The following is a 23,732-nucleotide window of genomic DNA, read 5'->3' as shown; positions in this document are numbered from 1 at the left end:
TCAGTGATGGCTTTTACACAAAGATCATCTCCCACCTGAAGGATACGTGGCACAACTTCTCCTTTATGCAAATAGTTGTCAATTTTTTTTAAATCCCATTTTTCCAGACAAAGGGTAAGAGTAAGCTGCTGCTGCTCAATTGCTTAATTATTATGAATTATTCACATTCTAAAATAATTCAATGTAGCTTTTTAAAAAAAGGAACATCACTGCTAGAAATGATTGTTTACAGAACAATGAACACTAAAAGAACCAGAGTTTAAGAATACCTTGAAGAACTGAGCTGTGCCATGTGATACAAATTATTATTTTTTTTACCCATAAGGCAAAGAAAAGAGAGGTAGGATGAAAATACTTGCTTCAAAGTAAAATTACAATTCCATTGTACCCCCTGATGTATCTAGTCTTTCTAATGTTAAGTACACAAAGTGAAGTGCATCGGTTGTATTTAACATATTTCTCAATAGTTCTTTAAACATTAGTCCCTTTAGAGTTCTCCACACAGTTTAGCATGGGGCTTAGAAGTGCTGGAGAGCCACAGAAAATGCTAATACCCAACAGCTAAAGAACCCTCTTTCTAGCAGGAACCAGGGATTCATGGGGGAAGGACAGAGAAACAGTTAAAGGATATTTATAAGCTAACTATAAGTAAAACACATTTAATTTTGTTTTGGGGGGAACTATAACAAGCACATCAACTTTTCTCTTTAAAACAAATATCAAGTAAACAAATATTTAGTTTTTAAACCCTTACCTCCTAGCTTCGAATTAATACTAAGTGTCAGAGTGGTAAAGGCTAGGCAATGGGGATTAAGTGACTTGCCCAAGGTCACACAATCAGAAAGTGTCTGAGGCTAGATTTAAACCCAGCATCTCCAGTTCTGGTTCTCTATCCACTGAGCCACCTAGTTGCCCTTATACAAGCATTTATTAAGCCCCTACATGCTCGACACTGTGCTAAGCATTTGAGGCATTGAATATTAATTTTAAAACTTACACATTTTACAAACATATCTCAACTGATCCTTCTAATTTCCTTGGGTGGTAGGCTCTATTATTAGTCCCATTTTAGTTGAGGAACCTGAAGCAACAGAGGTTAAATGATTTGTCCAGGGCCACAGACAGAGTGTCTGATGCCACATTTGAACTCAGGTCTTCTGGACTCCTGATATCCAGTTCTATCCACTGTATTATCTGGCTTCCTCTTTCTCTGGTAGAGAACAAAATGTTCATGAAAACAGAATTTTAGATCCAAAAGGGACACTTAGTATCCTTTGGCTCCATATCTCATTTTAAAATTGAATTTATAGAGATCATGGAGGTCCAGATAAGTTCAGTAACCCAGGAAGCTATAGGGAATAGCATCCAAGTTCAAATCTTGCCTAAGATATTTCCTGGCTGTGTGATGTTGGACCAGTCTCTTATGCTCTGTGATCCTCAGTTTCCTCATATGAAAAAAGAAGGAGGTGGGGTAGACCAAATGCCCTCTAAGGTCCTTAGAACTTATTCTATATATTTAGAATAAGTTCTAGGATAATTTATGGACACATATTTTCCTTCTCCAAGTTCACACAACTTATGAGAAAATACAGATAAAACTTAGATCTCCTGACGGCCCAGCCAGTGTTGGTCATTCCACTATAAAAAAAACTTCTTACTTTTTGAGCTGAAAAATCCAAAGGGAAATCAGGTCAGGTATTTGGTGTTAGATACTCACCTCACCATTGTTCTTCTGGGCAAGCAAACTTTTTTCATTCATGACCATCCAAAGGGCCAAAATCAGCATGATTGCTCCATGGCCACAGTCTCCAAACATCACAGCAAACAGGAAGGGGAAAGTAATGATGGTGTAGGGGGCTGTTGGAGAAAGCAGAGCAGCAGATTGGGATCAAATTAAAACCTAGACATTTAATGCAAGAGAACTTTTCCAAGTCCTCTATTTCCATAACTGGTAAGTATCTAGAGAAGAATTCCAAAGACTCTAGTCATTTTTAGGATCATAGAACCAGAAATGAAAGAGACTCTGAATCAACCAATTGACAAGCATTTATGATGTTCTCTTGGTGATAACCGGCAGCACACGTAGTCTACTTTTAGATAGTTATCTTTGATGAGGATGAGGAAGGTTAGACTTTGTGTTATTCTCCATTGCTGGGTGTCCAAGAACACCAGGATATCATTGTGGGAAGGATCTCATTGTGAGGTCCAGAACAAGAGAGATATACTAATTCTGGAGTCACCCAGTGAATGTGGTTATTGTTATCAACTGGGAAGACATAGAAAAAATCTGGCATCAAACCATCTACAAAATGAGTCCCAGCTGAACACCTCGTCCTGCTTACAGAAACTCCCTTAAACCCAAGAGCCAACAAAAAGAAGACATGTCATATCTGAGACCTTCAACACCTCCTCCACGTAAAGCCAAGAAAACAAGAAAAGAAGCATTTATTAAGCACAGTGTGTCAGGCATTATGTTAAGAACTGTATCTTGATATTCAGATTGTGCTGCCTCCATGTCTCTGGTTCTACCACTGGTACCATATGAACTCTGGAGATGGTTATCACCCACACCAGGACTATCTATGAGAATTATGTCTTTCTCCATTCCATTCTGCATCTAGATTTGACTGGTTATGAGCAGAGAGGCTATTGCGTGAAGATAAAGTTAGAAAGAAAAGACAACTTCCCTACCCTGGCTTGAAGGGAAATTGTTTATGACATCAAAAAGCCATGTTGCTCTGGAAAAAGCCTAGAGACAAATCGACGAATAAGCTTAGGTGATCACCACTAATGATGAGCATTTCACTTGTCCAGAGGTGCTTTTCCAACCATTCTTTCTAGACTGGGAATTATGTGGCATTCATGAAACTACAAGAAAATTAGATGTGATCTTCAATGGATTCAAAGAGTTGCTCTGACACTTTGATGAAGGAAGCAAAATATGGATTGGGCAAGCTATATGTTTGGCATTACAATAGGGATAAATTCTTGCCCAAGAGCATCCTGAACTTGAATGCCATCTTATGAACAACATGGTGTTATTGATTTGATGTCATTGACTAAATAGTTAAAATACAATGAGATACACTTACTTGGATTTATCTCCCGGTAATTCCCTACTCCATAAGCATCCACGATATTCTGGAAGCTAGCAGTGAATTTACTAGTTCTATTAAAGGTAGGAGGAGTTGTTTTCATTTCCACTGCTGTCATGATGGGAACAATGGGTGAGCCACTTCTTTCCTGAAAAGAGAAAAAATTAATTTTGATTCAATTAAAATAAAAAAGCAGGGGAATTATAGGTGGTTCAGTGGATTGAGAATCAAGCCTAGAGATAGGAGGTCTTGGATTCCAATCTGGCCTCAGACACTTCCTAGCTGTGTGACCCTGGGCAAGTCACTTAACCCCCATTGCCTAGCCCTTACCACTCTTCTGCCTTGGAATCAATACACTGTGTATTGATTGCAAAAGGGAAGGTAAGGGTTTAAAAAAAACCAACATTCATTAAGCATCCAGTGTATGCAAAGTCTTTTGCTTTGTATTCAAGATACAGAGAGAGAGAAAGAGAAAGAAGGAAAAAAAGAAAAGCTAAGCCTGCCCTGAAGAAATTTATATTCTACTAGAAGATATAATACCAAAACAGACAATTTGAAAAGAAAGAGAATGTGAACAAGTAGATGATCAGAAAAAAACTTCATGAAGGAAATAGCATCTAAGCTAAGTCTTGAAAGAACCTAAGAATTCTAAGAGGCAAAGAGATGATAGACCCAAAGATCCCTTTTAACTAGAGGAATAACTATTTAACCAAAACTCTTTGAAAAACTAGAAAGCAGTATGCCAAAACTAGTTTTAAATTACTAAGATAAGCTAGGTGGTATAATAGAGCTCTAGACTACAGCACTGGGCCTTGGATCAGGAAAATCTAAGTTTAAATCCAGGCTCAGACACTTACTAGCTTTGTGATCGAAGGCAAGACACTTAACCTCTGTGTGCCTCAGTTTTCTCATGTATAAAATGGAGATAATAACAGCACCTACTCTCCAGTGTTGTTGTAAGGATCAAATGTGATTTAATAATTGTAACACACTTATCACAGTGCCTGGCACCTCGCACTATATGAATATTAGCTTAGAAGATAACAGTTTTGCTCACCAAATCGAGTATGACTCAAAGGTCAACTTTTCCCAGGTATTTTCCAGGGAATCCAAGTAAAGAGTAGAGTAGTGGAACAGTTGGGCCAGGAACTGGCAGCTTTTCCATTAGCTCACTTTGGCCAGGGAATTAGGGCAAAAGAGGCAAAGGTACTTTATGGGTCAACAGAGGCCACCAAAGCGCTTGTTTAAAACTCCCTTCTCTCTGCTGCTGCTCTCTCACTACTTACGACTCCTTGCTGTAATGCCTTTTTGATGGACACAGTGTCAGCCACGGGGAACCAGATCTCAGCAATGACACACTGCTGGGTGACATCAATGTTGCAGGAGTTTAGAATGTGGTATATGGCCTTCATTTTCTGGACTTTGATGCTCCACGAGTACCAGTTGGCAGCAGCTTCCTGTAGCAGTCGCTGACGATGTGATTCTGTTTGGGTTATGACCTACAAGACCCAAATGAAAAGAGAAAGAGAACAATTATACACCTGTAAACAAACGGTGGGGACCAGGGATGTGTTTATCGTCCACCTGAAAGAGGTCTTGACTTCCACTGAGCTCCTGGAGTGTATCCCGTTTGTGGGATACTCACCTGTTCCTTGTGTCTTTGTCTTAACCATCTCCAGCCCCAGGACCAGAAAACGGGAAGGGACCTTTGAAGTCATTGAGTCTAATCTCTTCACAGATTCAGATATGGAACTGAGTTGAACTCCAAGAGTTATTAGTCTAAGCCCACGATAGAAGAAATGAAGAAACTCAGGGAGGTCAACCCAGTCACACTGAGAATAAACCCCACATGATATTTGAACCCAAGCCCAGAAATTGAAGCCCAAAGGGAGTTTGTGACCTGCTCGTGGCTATGTTGGTAGCAGGAGTGGTATTGGAACACAAGTCCTAGGACTCCAAATTCCATGAAGGGGTGGATAGCTCCTTGGGTGGCAAGGACTGCCTTGTTTATCAATGCATTCTCCACCATGTCTCTTACAGGCAGGAATTACTCAACAAATATTTGTTTAATGCCTGAATGAGTGCATGAGGCTGATTTGCTATGGTGGCTTTCATTTCCAAATGGCAGGGGGGTCTTCTACATGCTTCCCATTCTCAAACATGAAGGAATGTGGCAGAAGTTCTTGTGTGCTTTTTTATTGTCCCTTGTGAGGTTTTATGCCTCTGCCAAAGTTCTACTCTGATGCCTCGCTTTGTCATATAGGAGGACCCTGGATTCCTCGAGTGAATCAGTAGAACGCAAGTTTGGTAGGTTCTGTCTTAGAAAGATTTTGAGAAGAGTCTCATTTCAATCCACCTCAATAAGCATCATCGAGTACCTACCATGATATGATTTGGGGTTTTGGTTTTAAAAAATGATGAATATGGAAATAGGTATTGAATGATAATACATGTATAACCCAGTGGAATTACTTGTCAGCTCCAGAAGTGAGTGGGGATGGAAGAGGGGAGGAAGAGAACAAGAATCATGTAACCATGGGGAAAATATTTTAAAAAATTAAATTACATTAAAGTAAAAAAAAAGTACCTACCATGCATATACCAGCATTCTGCTGGGTACTAGGAATATAAAGAAAGGAAACTAGGGAACAATCTCAGTCCCCAAAGACTATCAGAGAGGACTTACCTGGCTCAGGGCAAAGGAGCTCATTTGCCAGAAGGTTGGCATAAATGCATATCAATAGATGAATCATCAATGAATAAAACTGATTTTTAAAAATATGAAATGGAAGCAATTTGGTGGCTCAGTAGATCAAGAGCCAGGCCTAGAGATGAGAGGTACTGTGTTCAAATCTGGCCTCAGACACTTCCCAGCTGTGTGATCCTGGGCAAGTCACTTCACCCCCATTGTCTAGCCCTGACTGCTCTTCTGCCTTAGAACCAATACACAGTACTGATTCTAAGATGGAAGCTAAGGGATTGGGGGGAGGGGAAGGAGGAAACCTATATAGTCTTCTTCCTTAACCTTTTCAGAGTCAGGGTAATATAGCTCTTTTAAGAGGTCATCTAGGTGGCTCAGTAGATTGAGAGCCAGTCCTAGAGATAGAAGGTCATAGGTTCAAATTTGACATGTGTGACCCTGGGCAAGTCACTTTAACCCCCATTGCCTAGCCCTTACCCCTCTCTTCTGCTTTAGAACCAATATATAGTATTGATGGTATATATACCACCAATATATAGATGGAAGGTAAGCGTTTTTTAAACCCAAAATGATGCTTTATCTCAGATGGATCTTTTTGCAATAGTTGTTGTAATTACAATTATAGCTAGCATCGATAAAGAACTCTGGGATTTACAAAGCTTTTAGAAAATGGAGATGGGGGAGAAGCAGAGGACTAATAATCCTGTAGTTTGTAGACCATATACAAGCAACCATTTAATTGTTAACATTCTCTATATATAAAATCTTTGCCCAACAATCAACTAGATGCTACACACACTCCTGGAGGAAATGAATCTATCTATAGATAGTCTCACTCTAAATGAAACCAGAAGACAAAGAAGTTCCAGCTCATGATAGCAGGATTCACAGGTTCTCTCCTGAGAGGAAGGATAAGGATCATAAGGCAATCTTTGCAGGGTCACACTCATGAGAAGCATGAGCAAAAAGACCTCAATGTGTGGATGCCAGATGGTGGCCAACTTGTACCATTTACCAGGTTTATCTCATCACCTGTGTGCAGGTGGGAAATTTGCCACACCTGAGCTAAATTCCCAGCATCCTTTTAAGTACATCCTCAGTTGACCTACAGGGGTTCGGGAGATAAATTTGGCCGAGACCCACACTGCAGGGCTCTTTTTGGAGAGCTTGAGCTTTGCTTTCATTAAAGTGTGGTAGGTGTGGGTCTCTGGCTCTGTGCTCTGCTCACTTAACTGAAGGAATCCCTTTCCCTCTCATTTTTGTTAATTAAATCCTTTAATTTAAAATTATCTGGAGTATTTCATTCATTTTAACTCCTACACCTGTGAGGAAGAAATGACCCTATCCAGGCTTTTAATACCTCAAGCTGAGAGGTCTTCTATGAAGGAAACAAACTGGTACTTGAAAAGATGAACTCATCAAGAGGATCTGGACTTGGACCAACAGAAAAAGCACAGGCTAGAAGTGACCAAGTTTTAAATGCACAATGGGGTTTGTTTTACAGATCACAAAGAAAGCCAGATCCCAAGAGAATGGAAAAGATTATATGGAGGTAGCTAGATGATTCAGTGGTTTGAGAGTCAGGCCTAGAGATAGGAAGATAGGAAGTCCTGAGTTCAAATCTGGCCTTAGACATTTCCTAATTGTGTGACCCTAGACAAGTCACTTAACCCCATTGCTTAGCTCTTACTGTTCTTCTCCTTTGGAACCAACACAATATCAATTTTAAGATGGAAGGTAAGGGGGTGCAACTGGGTAGCTTTGTGGATTGAGAGCCAGGCCTAGAGACGGGAGATCCTAGGTTCAAATCTGGCCTCAGACACTTCCCAACTGTGTGACCCTGGGCAAGTCACTTGACCCCATTGCCTAGCTCTTACCACTCTTATGGCTTGGAGCTAATACACAGTATTGGCTCCAAGACAGAAGGTAAGGGTTTAAAAAAAAGGAAAGAAACAAATTATAGATAGTGATATCTCAGAGAAGGTAAATATGCTCAAGAATTTAGGGGAGATTAATTTATGTATATATGGAAGGCCACTCTTCTGCAGGCTTTTGTAATTCATTTTCTATTCTTTTTATAAACCCTTACCTTTTGTCTTAGAATTTATACTAATATTGACTCTAAAGCAGAAGAAGATATATATAGATAGATAGATGTTTGTATATATATATATATATATATTTTTTTTTTTTAAATCAATCAAGGGCTGAAAGAGAGTTGTACTGAGAGAAAAGGGAAGGGAGGAATAGAACTGGTATAAATTATATAACATAAAGAGGTGTGAAAAATCATTATAGAAAGGAAAGGATAAGAGTGGTGATGGGAAATGCTTAAAATTTACTCTCGTCATAACTGTCTCAGAGAGGGAAAGACAAGTATACTCAGTGGAGTATAGAATTATATCTTACCCTACAGAGACTTAGAAAGGGAATAAGACAAGGAAGCAAGGAGATAATTGGAGGGAGGGGAAGGTGGTGGGGTGACAAAAGCAAAATACTGGTGAGGAGGAACAAAGAGAAAGGGAATGGAGTAAGATCTAAAGGGGATAATATGATGAAGAGTAATACACAGTTAGTAATCATAACTTTGAATGTGATTGGGATGAACTCACCTATAAAATGGATAGAGTGGATTAAAAAATAGAATCTTACTATATGTTTTTTATAAGAAATACATTTGAGGCAGGGTGACACACAGATCAAAGGTAAAAGGCTGGAGCAGAATTTATTATGCATCATCTAAAGTAAAAAAAGCAGGAGTAGCAATCAAGATACCAGACAAAGCTAAATTAGAAATTAATCAGATTAAAAAAAATAAGGAAGGAAATTGCATTTTGCTAAAAGGTGCTATAAACAATTAAGTAATATAATTACTAAACATTTATGCACCAAATGGTATAGCATCTAGATTTCTAAAGGAGAAATTAAAGGAGCTTAAGGAGGAAATAGATGGTAAGACCACAGTAGTAGGGGATCTCAACCCTCCACTTTCAGAACTAAATAAATCAAACTAACAAATATATATAAAAAGTAAGGGAAGTGAATGAAATTTTAGGAAAATTAGAGTTAATAAGATATCTGGAGAAAATTGAACAGGGATAAAAAGGAATATGCCTTCTTCTCAGCAGTACATGGGATATAAAGAAATCAACCATTTACTAGCATAGAAATATTACAAACAATTGCAGAAAAGCAGAAATAATAAGTGCAACTTTTTCAGATCATAATGCGATAAAAATTATAATTAACAAGAGTCCATGGAAAGGCAAATTTAAAATTAATTGGAAACTAAATAATTAAATTCTTCAAAACTGGTGGGTCTAAAGCAAAGCAGTAAAGCCTAGGCATTTGGGTTAAGTGACTTGCCCAGGGTCCCACAACTAGGAAATGTCTGAAGTCAAATTTGAACCCAGGTCCTCTGGACTCTGGGTTTGACTCTTTATCCACTGAGTCACCTAACTGCTCCTATAGTTAATTTTCCACACCAACTCACACTTATTGTTACACAATTCATCAAAAGATATAGAGGATATTGAGATGTTTATATGTTTATTTTTTTTTTAATTTGACAAGGTAAAACACAAGGTCCTTCAACAAGATATCTCCCAAGCATTGGCTAAGAAGATATGGTATTCCTTGACAGATATAATCATAGAGATAATTGATCAACAATCATTTGATTGTGTATATGGCAAGGCCCAGAGTAAGGACAATTCCTAAAGCATTTAACACTGTTATGAAGTGCTACTCAGTCCAATAGGGAAAGAGATAATCTATAGACAGGAATATTCTTCAAATGTTCTTATGTATTGGTGAAAGGGAACAGTTTTAGCATAAGAAGAATTTAATAATTGCTTGTTCCCTTCTCCAATTTTCAATGAGTAGACATAGATGGATTATAATCTACATAAGAAAAGAATACCCAAGGCAGTTTGGAATTATGTCCAAAGGGCTATAAAACAATGCTTCCCCTTTGATCCAGGGATAGATACCACTAGTAGGTCTGTATCACAAAGAGATTTTTTTTAAAAAAAGGGAAAGGACTTACATGTACAAAAATGTTTATAGCTGCGCTTTTTGTGGTGGCACATTGAGGAGGTATCCAGCAATTGAAAATTGAGGAGGTATCCAGCAGTCAGGGAATGGCTGAACAAATTGTGTTATATGTTAGTGATGGAATACTATTGTGCTATAGGGAATGACTAACAGGATGATTTCAGAAAGAGCTAGAAAGATCTACAATGAACTGATGCAGAATGAAATAAGCAGAACTAGAAGAGCATCGTACACAGTAACTGAAACATTGTAGAATGATAAAACGTGCTAGACTTTGCTACTAACAGCAATACAATGATCCAGAATAATTCTGAAGGACTTATGAAAAAGAAAGCTATCCACCTCCCAGAGAAAGAATTGTTAGAATAGAAATGCAATTGAAAACATATGATTTATCACTTGCTTATTTGGGTATAGGATTTGGGATTTTGCTTTTATAAGATTACTCTTGCAAAAATGAATAATACGAGGGGGCAGCTGGGTAGCTCAGTGGATTGAGAGTCAGGCCTAGAGACGGGAGGTCCTAGGTTCAAATCTGGCCTCAGACACTTCCCAGCTGTGTGACCCTGGGCAAGTCACTTGACCTCCATTGCCTACCCTTACCACTCTTCTGCCTTGGAGCCAATACACAGTATTGACTCCAAGACAGAAGGCAAGGGTTTTAAAAAAAAAAAATGAATAATACGGAAATAGGTTTTAAGAGACAATACCAGTATAACCCAGGGGAATTGCTTGTTGACACCAGGAGTGGGGAGGGAAGAGAGGAGGGAAAGAACATGAATCAGGTAATCCTGGAAAACTTGTATGTAAATTTGTAACTGGAATAAAATAAAGATTTTTCTTTTAAAGGGAAAGGAGAGAAAACTCAGTATCTCCTTTGGTGAGTTCGTGACTTACACAAGACTCTCTGGGGGACTGAAGGGAAGAATATATGAATATCTGCTGCTAAGATTGAGACAAGAGACATAGGAAGCACAGGCAAGAAAGAGTGTGGTCATGGAGAGGAAAAAATAGGGAAAATCAAGGCAAATGCACTTAGATAGGCAAATACATCCATGGAAGAGATGGAGAACACTTCTTATGAACCTCACCTATACAGAATGTCCAGAGCTCATGGTTTACGTCAGGCATATTTTCAGAGCATTTCTGAAGTTGTATTTTTTCTAAGTGCTTTCATTTAAGTGAGAATTCTATAAAAGTGATTCGGTAGTATAGGCAGAATGAGAAAGAAGGGTTTTAATCACAAGTCCCATCTCTCTCAAAGATAAAGAAAGTGAAATAAGTATCATGGCTACAGAAGTCAGGATAATGGGATAACACCCCCTGCTGACTGTTCAAATTACCCAATTAATACAAAGTAAAGAATAATTCAACCTACCATCTCCACTAGAGCCCCACTGATAGATTATAATAAAGAGCATTTTGAAGAATCTACAAGTCTTCACTGTGTGAAATAGGAGCCATAGAGAAAAAGTGCTCTCTATTATATAAATAAAATTTATTCTGTATTTGATTTTTAATAAGGGGAACTGATAGCTACCATTTGAAGGAATGCCAATTCCCAAGTCCCAAGTGCTATTCTAGGCAAATAAGCCAGAGAAGAAGAACCCAAAGCAATCCAGGACCTCTGAATTATGAGGGAGCCTCGGACACAAAGATTGCACCATATTTCATTCATGTTATGGGTGGGTGTAAAGAGGACCATTCTTCAGGAAACCTAGGATTTAGTGCCAGGCTACCTGCCATCAACTAGCTGTAGATTATTGGGTAAGATTTCACCTTTTGGTCAGTTTCAATGATGAAGGGAAAAGGACACAGGAAGTCTGAATAGCTTCCTGGATTTCATTTTCTAGAACTTGGTGATAGGCTATTTTATTGACATACTTGGAGTTTCTGTCTTTGGACTGATATAAGGGTCCTTAAATCACTGAATGATAGACTAAATTGCAAATATTGGCACATGGTAGTCATGTAGTTATGTCCCACATTATATGTGATCCTTGCACCCTCAGGCAGATTTCAAGAGAGAATCTAAAAATAATAGCTGACATATTTATATAGTACTTTACAGTTTACAAACCATGTTCACAAACTTTATCTTATTTGTCCCTTATTACAACCCCATGGGCTAAGTATTTCAAAGCTTATTACACCCATTTTTACAGATAGGGAAACTGAGGTTTAGAATCACTAATTCAACAACGAGAAAGAGCCAAGGGGTTAGGATTCCAAATTGAACATAATTTCTAGTATTATCCCATTGTCTCCTTTTGGATGCTAAACACCATCTGGTAATAGCAAAAATAAAACACAGAACCTCAGGACTATGGATCCTGACCTGGCAGGTGAATACATCTTCATTTTACAGATGAGGAAAATGAGGCAGAGAAGTTAAGTGTCTTACCCAGAGTCACACAACTAAAGATAATAGCTATTTCTAGCACTTTAACATTTTGCAAAGTGTTTTACAAATATTATCTTAGCCAAACTTCACAACAACCCTGTGAGGCAAGTATCATTATTATATTCATTTTACAGATGACTCATCCTACATCACAATGCCAGAGAACATCTGACACAAGATTTGAACTCAGGTCTTCCTGACTTCTGGCCCAAAACTCTAACAACCTAGAAAGTATTTGAAGCAGGACTGGCTCTTATTTTACCCACTATTCCACACTGCCTCTGATGTGAACTTCATTCAAAAGAGGTCCCTGAGAATAATCATGATCACCCCCATTGAAAAGAAAATCACTCTTACTTACAGTATTTAAATCCTCCAGTCTCACATTGACGTTGGCCAGCATGTCTCTTCGCTCAGCAGCTACTTCAGGGCAGGGATAAACAGAAGCTCTAAACCTGTGTGCCAAAGATGTTCCATATAGCATTACTGAAAATAGCCTAGAACATTTTTCTACCATATTTCAAAAGAACTTAGCCATCCTTAAGTGGCTATAGACTTGACAGGATGAATGATTTCCTAGAGCAAAATAAACTTCTTAGTAACTGGGAAACAAATCCAAGACCTAGGATTTCCCATTTTTCTCACTATAATTGGGAATCGCCACTGGAATACTAGTCCATAAACGGCCTGCTTTTGAACCAGAAAACATCTGAGCAAATTAAGCAGGGAGGCTTTAGGGCAAGACGCGCCACCCTGGGGTCAGAATTTCATAATCAGTCCTTCTGAGTGTGGATTTGTATCACTAGGATCTGAACAGAAACTTTCTGTGGAGACAGACTCAAAAGGGAAAAGCAAATTAACCCATTTTCCTTCCATTTGGCACAGGGGCTCTGAATAGCACTCTTTCTCCAAGGGATCCATGGGATCTATGATTCCAAAGAGGTCTATGAAATTTCATGGGAAAAAAATTTACATATTTAACTCAACATCACTGAGTTTTCTTTGGAATCATATGTATTCTAAGCACTGAAAGCATTGTTCTGAGAAGGGTTCCTTAGGATTCACCAGATATCAACGGGATTAGTTTAGCAGCTGGCAAAAAATTTGGTGGAGGGAAACATCTGCTTTGAACCATGTACACAGATGATGTTTATCGAGACCCTCTCTGGGACTGATTCTCACAGTATAACTAAGTAATTAAGACCTGGTTGTATTCTCAGGTGTACCCTAAGAAATGCAGATAAATGGGCACTGGAAATTTCTAGTAGTCCTTAAAATCTCAGCCCCATAAAATTGACTCTTTGCTCAAAGTCTCTCCATTTAATTGACACAGATCCAGTGTGGAAATCGTCTTTGTCATGCCTTCTTACCCGTCACAGATCTTCTTGATTTTCTTTCCGAGTTGGTCTCCTTGATAAAATACAATGAATATGTTCTTTTTCAGCTCTTCTTTCTGAAGGATCAACATAGAATTTTTATTTACTAAAGAGTTTGGGGTTTTGGACTATCTCTTATAGAAAGGAGAGTTCCACAAAACTAACCAACATGTGCATCTATAGCATATGGAGAGTTCCACATGGGCAGTGCCTGACCCAATCTCTTATTTATTTATTTATTTTTTAAGCCCTTACCTTCCATCTTAGAATCAATACTGTTCTAAGTCTAGAATCAGTTGGTTCTAAGGCAGAAGAGTGGTAAAGGCTAGGCAATGGGGGTTAAGTGACTTGCCCAGGGTCATTCCCCAGGTGAGTCATTTAACTCTTATTTCCTTCAGTTTAAAATAGTCATAATAGCACCTACGTCCCAGGGTTGTTGGTGAGGATGAAATGAGATCATATTTTGCAAACTTGAAAGGGTTATAAAAATTAAGCATGTCATCTGTGCCTTTTTCTAAGGATATGCTGTTCAATGGCCTAAAACTGAACAGATAAAAATAATCAACACTTTATAGCACCCACTCCTAAGATCTGCAAAGCACTCTATGTCATCTCATTTGATCTGCCCAACAACATTGAGGGGTAAGTACTAGAATTTTTATAAAAAGTGAAACTGAGAGTCCCACTGTAAGCACTGGGAGCAGGATTTGAACCCTAATCTTTAAGATTCAAGTCTAGCCCTCTGTGGCTTGTTGGATCCACTAGAGACCTTTTCTCACTCCGATTCCAATTCCTTCAGTCTACAGATCAATCAATCATTAAGCATTTATTAAGCAAATAAATACCCAGTTGTGTTAAGTTCTGGGGATGCAAAAAAGAGACAAAAGACAGTCCCTGCCCTCAAGAAGCTCACACTCTCATGAGGAGAAAGTGGGCCAACAAATATAAAGAGTGAGTGCCACAATCACATAAATGGCAGTCAGCTCTGTCTCCTTACACTCTTTTTTTTTTTTTTTAAACCCTCACCTTCCGTCTTGGAGTCAATACTGTGTATTGGCTCCAAGACAGAAGAGTGGTAAGGGCTAGGCAATGGGGGTCAAGTGACTTGCCAGGGTCATACAGCTGGGTAGTGTCTGAGGCCAGATTTGAACCTAGGACCTCCCGTCTCTAGGCCTGGCTCTCAATCCACTGAGCTACCCAGCTGCCCCCTCCTTACACTCTTACTACCAAATCAACATCAGGATAATTAGTGGCTGCTCTTTCTTTGCAGGAAATGTTTTACTGATGATCCCTGTTGCTTCCCAATGACCTCTCTTCCCACCCTTCATGACAACTCCTCAGAAGCAGACAGTCAAATCGTTTTGAAACTGCCTCACTGTCTGCCTCCCAGCTCTCCCTTTTGTCCACAAGAATGACACCAAACTTGGTCAAATGCTTCACCTACCAATCTAGGTAAAGGGAACCTGGACAGCATTCCCGATTTAAGAGAGACTATTAATAATCATAGTTAGTATTTAAATATTTATAGTAGTTGAAGATAACACCTTAAGATTTGCAAAGCACCTTACAGATATTCTACCATTTTATTAGGACAGCCCTAGAAGGTAAATGCCATTATTATCCCCTTTTACCCCCTTTTTGCTGATAGGGAAGCTAAGTGATGCTGAGGGCCACACAACTACTAAGGGCCTGAGTTTTGTTGTTATTCAGTTACTTTAAATTCCTCGTGACCCCATTTTGGGGTTTTCTTGGCAAAGACACTGGAGTGGTTTGCCATTTCCTTCTCCAGCTCATTTAACAAATGAGGAAATGGCACGGAAGAGGGTTAAGTGACTTGCTCAGGCTCACACATCTGGGTAAATGTCTGAGGTTGGATTTGAACTCAAGAAGGTGAGTTTTCCCGTTTTCAGGCCAGGCACTCCACCATCCAGCCAACTAACTGCCTGATGCTAGACTTGAACTCAGGTCTTCCTGACTCCAGATCCAGCACTCTAACCACTGAGTAACTTGGTTAGAAGGGGATGATGAAAGTCATGTAAAGGGAAACAGACAATATAAAAACAAAAGATACAATTTACAAATGAAAAGAAGAAAAGTTAAGACTGTCCCAAAGCAGCCACAAGCTCTGCACCATCAGTTTGTAATGGGTAAAATCCCCTCACTTTCTTGTCTGGCTCCGGGATCGCTCAGCAGTCCTGGCACCGGAATGCAGAAATCAGATGGTGCGGGTTGCTCAAGCGTGAGGATTCCCAGATTGAGAAGAGCAGAAGGTTGGGAAACCATGAATTTCAGGCCGGTAGCAGACGTAACCTTTGGGGATGGATCCCAGGGTCAGCCAAAGCTGAGCCAGAACAACAATACAGGGGCAGCAGGGTACGAGACCAGGGCTGGTAGGAGTCAAATGGAAGGAAGAAAGATTGAGTAGGGACAGCCTGAGTGATCACTGCAAAGATAAAGAGTGAGTTTAGCAGGAGGGAAAAAAGAAAAAGGGATCCAGGTTGTGCTCAGATGATGGGATTTTCCAAATTGGGAATACTGGCAGGGGTGTAACCCTCAAATCATGATTGAGTCTAAGGTGTAGCCATGGCATCCTGTGATTGATATAACATCGATGGTGGGCGCGTTGTCAGCATCATAACTAGCATTTGGACAGCATTCTAAGGTTCACAAAGCTTCACAAGTATCTCCTTTCATCCTCAGGACAATCTGGGAAGGAGGTGCTATTTTAATCATTCCCTTTTTACAGATAAGAGGCAATTATCTAATTAATTGTCCGGGGTTACACTACTAAGTGTCTGAGGGTAGATTTGAACTCAAGTCTTCCTGAATCCAAGTACAGCACTGTCTCCTGATAACAGTTTGTCCAAGTTTTAGGCATGACATCTGTTTTGGGCTTTTTTGAGAAACCCAAATACATTTCTTTTAAAAGATTGAAAAAGGGGATAGCTAAGAAGCTCAGTGGACAAAGAGCCAGGCTGGGAATCAGGAATTCCTGGGTTTAAATGCAGCCTCAGACATTCTAAAGATGCTGCTCCGGTGATGTTTATCATCTCTTCATAATTTTAGTTTCTTTTCAATCTTTTTACAATTTAAAAAAGACAATTTACCTTCCATCTTAGAAAACATGCTGTCTATTGGTTCTAAGACATTTTCCAGCTGGGCACGTCATTTAACCCCCATTGCCTAGCCCTTAGCACTCTTCTGCCTTAGAACCAATACTTAGCAGAGACAGGAAATCCTGGGGTTGAAATGTGACCTAAGACATTTCCTAGCTGTGTGATCCAGGGCAAGTCACCCAACCCCCATTGCCTAGCCTTTACTGCATTTCTACCTTAGAATCAATATTTTATAGAGACAGGATGTTCTGGGTTCACATTGACTTCACACTTCCTAGCCGTGTGACCCTGGGCAAGTCACTTAACCCCCATTGCCTAGCCCTTACTGCTCTTCTGCCTTAGAACCAATAGACAGCATGTATTCTAAGATGGAAGGTAAGTTGTCTTTTTTAAATTGTAAAAATATCGAAAAGAAACTAAAATTATGAAGAGATGATAAACATCACCAGAGCAGCATCTTTAGAACAAAATGCTAGAAAAACCCATATTGACTCCTTCGCTCTGTCTTAGAAGAAGGTGGCCCTTTGGTGAGGAGAGTGAGGTGATGGACCAGCGTCCCGTAAGGGCCACAGAGAGGAGCAGCCCGAGATACCCACTGTGACAGGATCCTCAAGGAGGGTATCCATCTCAGTGTACTTCATATAGATGTTTCCTCGGCAAACTCGCCACAGTAAGCGCTCAAAGGGACCCATCCTCTCCCTGTTTATGACACCAGCCGTGAACCTGAATAGTAGGTTATAAGAACAAAAATGTTCCTGAGTCATTTAAATGTACTATAACAACTAAGGAAGTATGGGGGAGACAGGGAGAGATGCGGCATCTGTGTGAAGGACAACAGTCGTCTCAGAGGGGGACACATACACAAAATCAATCTCATGGCATCAGGAAAACACAAATGCTTACTTCCCATTTCTTTTTTCTTTTCTTTTCTTTTTTTTTTTTAAATGCTTACCTTCCGTCTTGGAGTCAATATTGGCTCCAAGGCAGAAGAGCAGTAAAGTCTAGGCAATGGGGGTTAAGTGACTTGCCCAAGGTCATGCAGCTAGGAAGTGTCTGAGGCCAGATTTGATCCCAGGACCTCCCATCTCTAGGACCTCCCATTTCTTCACTCTGTCCTGGGGCAAACAGTTAGCCTCTGTGAAGCTGTTTCCCCATCTATAAAATGGAGATAATAATATTTCTAAAACCTATGCAGTGGATTGTTGGAGAAAAAAATATCCTGTAAATTACAAAGTTTTATATAAGTATGAATTATTATGACATGTGCATTCAGCTATGTGTGCATGTGTATGTAAGTATCTACATGTGTATTACTGGGTTATTCTGTGACACAAAGAAATAGATGAGTCTCGTGAGACTTTTTTTTAAGCCTTATTTTCTATCTTAGCAGCTCTAACACAGAAAGGCAAGAACTAGGCGAATGGGATTAAATGACTTGCCCAGGATCATATAGCTAGGAAGCACCTAAGGTCAGATCTGAACCCAGGTTCTCCTGACTCCAGACTTGGTGCTATATCCACTGTGCTTCCCTCCATCATAAGACTTTAGTATAACCATCTGTAAAATGAGAATGGTCGATTTTGCAAAAACTTTCAGAGAATCTCATATTCTTAAGATGTTGCTACATTCTTTTAGACCCATATTCATTCAAGGGGCACCATGGTAGCATAATTGATAAGTTTGGAGTTGGAAAGACCGGGGTTCAAATGTAGCCCCAGATGCTTCCTGGCTGTATGACCCTGTGCAAGTCACTTAACCCCCATTGCCTAGACCTAGACATTCTTTTTTTGTCTTAGAAGTCATACATAATGTAAGGGTTTAAAATAAAACAACTAGTCTCAACTATGGCAAAAAAATATTCACATGCCTTAGCAACCTGACACTTATAATGAAGATTATGGTCATAGGTACATTACATGTGTTTTTTGAGAATAATTCACACCATATGGAGCAGCTATGTGACTCAGTGGATTGAAATCCAGGCCTGGAAAGAGGAAGTCCTGGGTTCAAATCTGGCCTCAGGTACCACCTAGCTATGTGACCCTGGACAAGTCACTTAACCTCCATTGCCTAGCCTTTACCACTCATCTGCCTTGGAATAAATACTTATTATTGATTCTAAGACAAAAGGTAAGGGTTTTAAAAAAATAATTCCCACCATAAAATGACTTAGGTCATATGTTCATGTCCTACCCTTTGTCTCCTAAACATACCAAATTATCTCAGCCACAAACCTTCATAAAATTTCAATTCACACTGAAACGATTACTACCCATGTTAATGGTCACTTTTGAATTTGTGCCATTATTTCTCAATAACTCTTTCCATTTGGTGTTTGAAACATCTATTGTTACTGAAAGGTGAGACACAACTGGAACATCTGGAACATCTTTTTCCCCCTTAAGCCCATTTCAAAAAAAATCACAAACGTTTGGCACCTGTAGAGTGCTTGATACAATGTCTGGTACTTTGTAGGTGCTTCACTGATGCCAACAAGTTTTCTTACTGGAAAATAGTATAAATGATCACTTAGATCCACAAATTAGCATTCTAAACTGTGTGTGTTAAAAGGAAGAGTAAAAACAGGGTCAGACTAAGTTCCATTGAGGACCTCTACCCTCCTCTTGTATAGGCTTTTGGGTGATTGCATTGTAACTCATCAAAAATTATCCCATATTAGATCTGTATTCCAAAGATTCTTTTTTCAAAAAAGGGAAAAGGAGCTGTATGTTCAAAAGTGTTTATAGTAGTTCTCTTTGTGATGGCAAAAAACTGGAAACTGAAGGAATGTCCATCAACTGGGGGCTGACTAACAAGTTGTGGCATGTGATTATAACAGAACACTATTGCCTTATAAGAAATGACAAGCAGAACAGTTTCAGAAAAACCTGGGAAGATTTACTTATACTGATGCAGAGTGAATTGAGCAGAAGCAGAATGGTATACATAGTAACAGCAATAGTGTATGATGATCAACCGTGAATGAATTAGCTATTCAACAATTTGTAAAAAAAAAACATTATCCACCTCCACAGAAAGATTTGAAGGAGTCTAAATGCAGTTTGAAGCCTACTTTTTTTTTCTACTTTCTTAGTTTATTTGTTTGTCTTGGCAGGGGAGGGGTTGGAGGGGTTGGTCTGTGTCCTCTTTCACAATATGGCTACTATGGAAATAAATTACATGACTATACATGTATAATCTATATGAAATTGCTTGCCTTCTCAAGGAGAGGGAAGGGTAGGAAGGAAGGAAAAGAATTTGAAACTCAAAAATTTTTTAAATGAATGTTAAAAATTAGTTTTACATATAATTAGAAAAAATAAAATTAAACAAAAAAATTTAAACAAAAATAATTGTCCCAGAAGTCTTAGTACAATTTAATATTAAAAGCTTAAAATAATAGCTAATATTTATGTATTGAAAATATACAAATATTAACTCATTTATCTTCACAACAGGACTGGTGCAATTATTAACTTCATTTCATAGACGAGGAAACTGAGGCAGACAGAGGTTAATTGACTTACCAAGGGTTACCCAGCTAGAAGTATCTGAGATCATATTTGAACTCTTCTTGGTGACTCTATATATAGAAATCTCTATTCAGTGGACCATCTAGCTACTTTGAGTATATTCTTATATATACAAGGGATGGACTGTGATTTTATCCATACAGGCAATTCTCTCCATAACACTGAGTTTGAAATCTTAATGAGTTGCCTGGGACACTGAGAAGTTAGTTAAGTGAATTGCCTACCATCATGGAGCTAGGATGGGTGGGAGGTGGGACTTGGTCCTGGCCATCTAGACTCTAGGACCTGCCCTCTCTTCCTACTACAGGCTGCCTCTTAACCTTTTTCCACAGCTCTATTCAAGAAGAGATATCAGTTGTAGTCTGTTATTAACTCCATTTTACAGATGAGCCAACAAAAACAGAGTTTAAGTGACTTGCTCAAGGTCACATAGGGTAGTAAAGTAAGGATTAAAACTAAGATTGTAACCTGGGACTCCTAAACTCTCAATTTAAGCACTATCATCACTCTCTCCCATCCCAAAAACAACCACTTGTTTCTTTCACAATATGAAGGTTTTGTATTTCCCTGTCTGAGGTGCCCTTGAGAAGATAGGCTTTTAGGGGACACTAAGGACATGAATATAAAAAGAATTTTAGTAAGCCAAGCTTCAAATCAGAATTAAAGAAAGTGTTGAGAACATGAGTGTGGGTAGAGTCAGTGTACTAACCCCAGCTTCCCAGCCACTGCTGAAGGGATGCTCCTTAGCTCCAGGAGGCCAGAGGTGTCTTCGCTAAAGAAATCATCATTTAAGCTGGTTTCAGTCTGAAAAGTCAAAACACAATCCATTGAATTCACATATTTCTAAACATCTTTAAAGGCAGAATCTCTTACTTGTTTTAAAGATGGTAAGAATTAAAGTATTAATGGCTCTGTTTTTTGGCATATGAGAAAGTGTTTCCCAATCTTTCCCTAGCAAAAACCCAAATGGGGATGGGGATACCTTTTACCACCTGTTGCTTTTATCTGAACATTATTTGGTATCTGCTCCTTCAGACTCCTCCCAATTTTACTGAGATGATAATGCTTTCATATTGAAACAACATAAATAATAAAAAAAAATGTAAGGAATGAAATTAAGAGTTTGACTAAATATATGAGAACTCTAAATTAATATTGTGGTCACCAATTTTAAAATATTATAGCTAAAGCCTAAATGACTTTTAGTAGTTTTATTTACAAAGAGGTGGAAAGAGTGAAAGTAGAGAAATGTAAGAAGAGGGTAGACAAGATGTCTAGCCTATCACACTAAATGTTGCTCCAGTGCCCGACTCAGCCCAGCAGGGCTTGTTAATCCTCAACCAGAGGACCCGGTGTTTCACTCACGCAGCCTCCTTCAAGAGGGGAAGACCTCTCTGAAACTAATCTCTCCAGAAACCAGGAAAGGAAGGCCAGTTATTCACTCTCCCAAGATGGACTCCAAAGGAGAAGATCCAGGAGAAATTTTTTGAGAAAAATTTCAGGAAGAAGCCCACTAGCTAACTCCTTGAATCAAGAAAATGAACTGTTGGGAGAAAGTACCACAAAAAAAACCTCCACTGCATCAGAAGATGCAGAATGAACTTTGTGATATAATCAATTGAACTGAAGGGGGTTGACTACATTTATTCTGAATGTAAACTCTTATGCCAAAGGGGACAGCCCCTAGTTAGATTTTTGTCAATACACTTAGCAAACATTGGTTTTGCTCTCTTTCTCTCTTCTATTTCCCTCTTATCTCTAACTATTGTAGTTTCCTCTTAAAAAGTGCAATATGGTATGCACCTGTAGCTAGAAGACCTTTAGAGGTATAAGCTGGTTATGTTAAAAGATTCATTGGGGAAACTAGTCTCCCAAAGAATCACAGAGGGAATTGTAAAAAAGAAATTCTTTATTCTCTTTGTCTATTTTGAGTTAATCAACCAAAACCTTAAACACCCCTACTTAACACTAAGTAAGGGAGCTCACAAATCACTTACTTGGAGAGCTCCACCCTTTTAACTCAATCAGTCAGAAATTTGTGAATCCTTAAGAGTTTATACCCTCAGAGAAGGAGAGGTGAAAAGCCCAGGTGACTGCCCTGCCCCTGGGCAGTGCTAGGCAAATTTAAAGACTGAAATTGGTTCCCTTAAAATGGAGGAAGGGACAGGAAGTCCTGAAATTCCTGACCAAAGAGTTTTCCACTTGAATCTTTGTCTTGGAACTTTGGCTGGTGACTTGCCTCTTGGAGGTGACCTTGGCTTTTGAGACTGCTCCTTTGATCTTCAGCTTGGATCTTCTCCTGATGAGTCAGGTTGGACTGGGAGTTTGGCTCTTAAACTGCTTCTGGGAGGACTACTCCTAGATCTTCTCCTTTGGAGTCTGTCTTGGGTGAATGAGTAGATGGCCTTCCTTTCCTGGCTTCTGGAGAGATTAGTTCTGGAGAGGCCTTCTCCTCTTGGAGGAGACCACGTGAGTGAAACACCGGGTCCTCCAATCCAGGGTTAACAAGCCCTGCTGAACTGAGCAGGGCACCGGAGCAACATTTAGTGTGATAGGCTAGACATCTTCTCTAACCTCTTCTTACATTTCTCTACTTTCACTCTTTCTACCTCTATATAAATAAAACTACTAAAAGTCATTTTGGCTTGAGCTATATTTTTAAATCAGTGATCACAATATTAATTTAGAATTCTCATACATTTAGTCAAACCCTTAACTAACATTTATGCATCACCTTTTCTGTACAAGGCGCAGGTATTCACAATAATCCTGGGAGGTAGGTGCTATTATTATCCCTATTTTACAAATGAGGACATTAAGTGATTTGCCCAGAGTAAGGAAGCTAGTGAGTCTAAGCTTTTTGTGCCTGGTGACCTATCTTGCCCCTAAAGTGTATTCATGAGTGTCTAGTACATGCAGAGTTCTACTCCATTCAGGCTATCACTTGATGGACTCAGTGTAATCTTATTGCCTTTTATAATGCTGCTTCCTCTTTCCCCAAGTCTATCCCCCATCTTTTGTCCCACCCATATGGAATATAAAAATAGAGAGTGATTTCTTCCTATTCCAAATCAAATTGCCTAGTGTTCCAAATGAAAGAATGTGGACTCTCCTTCCACTCCAGCCCAAATCATCACCTCAAAGAAGTCTTGAGTTTTCTTCAGGAGATATTTGAGTTCTGACAGTTGCAAGAAGCTGGTCTTCAGAGCCTGTTGGTTCTGGTTGGCTTCCTGCAGTTCTCTCTCCAACTTTTCCAGAACAATCTTAAAAAGAAAAAGAAAGGGGGAACAACTTTGCAAGTATTCTGGACACTCTCAGTGTGAATAATAAAGTTAATAACTTCAGAAAACTAAAAGACAAAGGCACAGTCTTCAAGCCACTTTGGGTCAGTCATTTTTTTTTCAGTTGTGTCCAACTCTTTGTGACCCCTTGTGGGGTTTTTCTTCCTTTT

At 39.2% G+C, this 23,732-nt stretch overlaps 1 protein-coding gene across 1 annotated transcript in view; it reads right to left on the bottom strand.

Moving 5' to 3' along the window:
- ATP6V0A4 (ATPase H+ transporting V0 subunit a4) overlaps positions 1-23,732 on the bottom strand; it is a 66,375-nt gene that overhangs the window by 24,611 nt on the left and 18,032 nt on the right. The window contains exons 5-12 of the mRNA XM_044679385.1: positions 23,419-23,544; positions 20,991-21,085; positions 17,345-17,471; positions 13,627-13,709; positions 12,618-12,711; positions 4,382-4,594; positions 3,093-3,243; positions 1,718-1,857 (exon numbers count right to left, since the gene is read on the bottom strand). Of these exons, the coding sequence (XP_044535320.1) occupies positions 1,718-1,857; positions 3,093-3,243; positions 4,382-4,594; positions 12,618-12,711; positions 13,627-13,709; positions 17,345-17,471; positions 20,991-21,085; positions 23,419-23,544 (1,029 nt within the window). The remainder of the gene's footprint in view (positions 1-1,717; positions 1,858-3,092; positions 3,244-4,381; positions 4,595-12,617; positions 12,712-13,626; positions 13,710-17,344; positions 17,472-20,990; positions 21,086-23,418; positions 23,545-23,732) is intronic.

The sequence above is a fragment of the Gracilinanus agilis genome, chromosome 5, assembly GCF_016433145.1.
Source record: "Gracilinanus agilis isolate LMUSP501 chromosome 5, AgileGrace, whole genome shotgun sequence".
NCBI classification, from domain to species: Eukaryota; Metazoa; Chordata; class Mammalia; order Didelphimorphia; family Didelphidae; genus Gracilinanus; species Gracilinanus agilis.
This window is presented reverse-complemented; position numbering and strand designations above follow the sequence as displayed.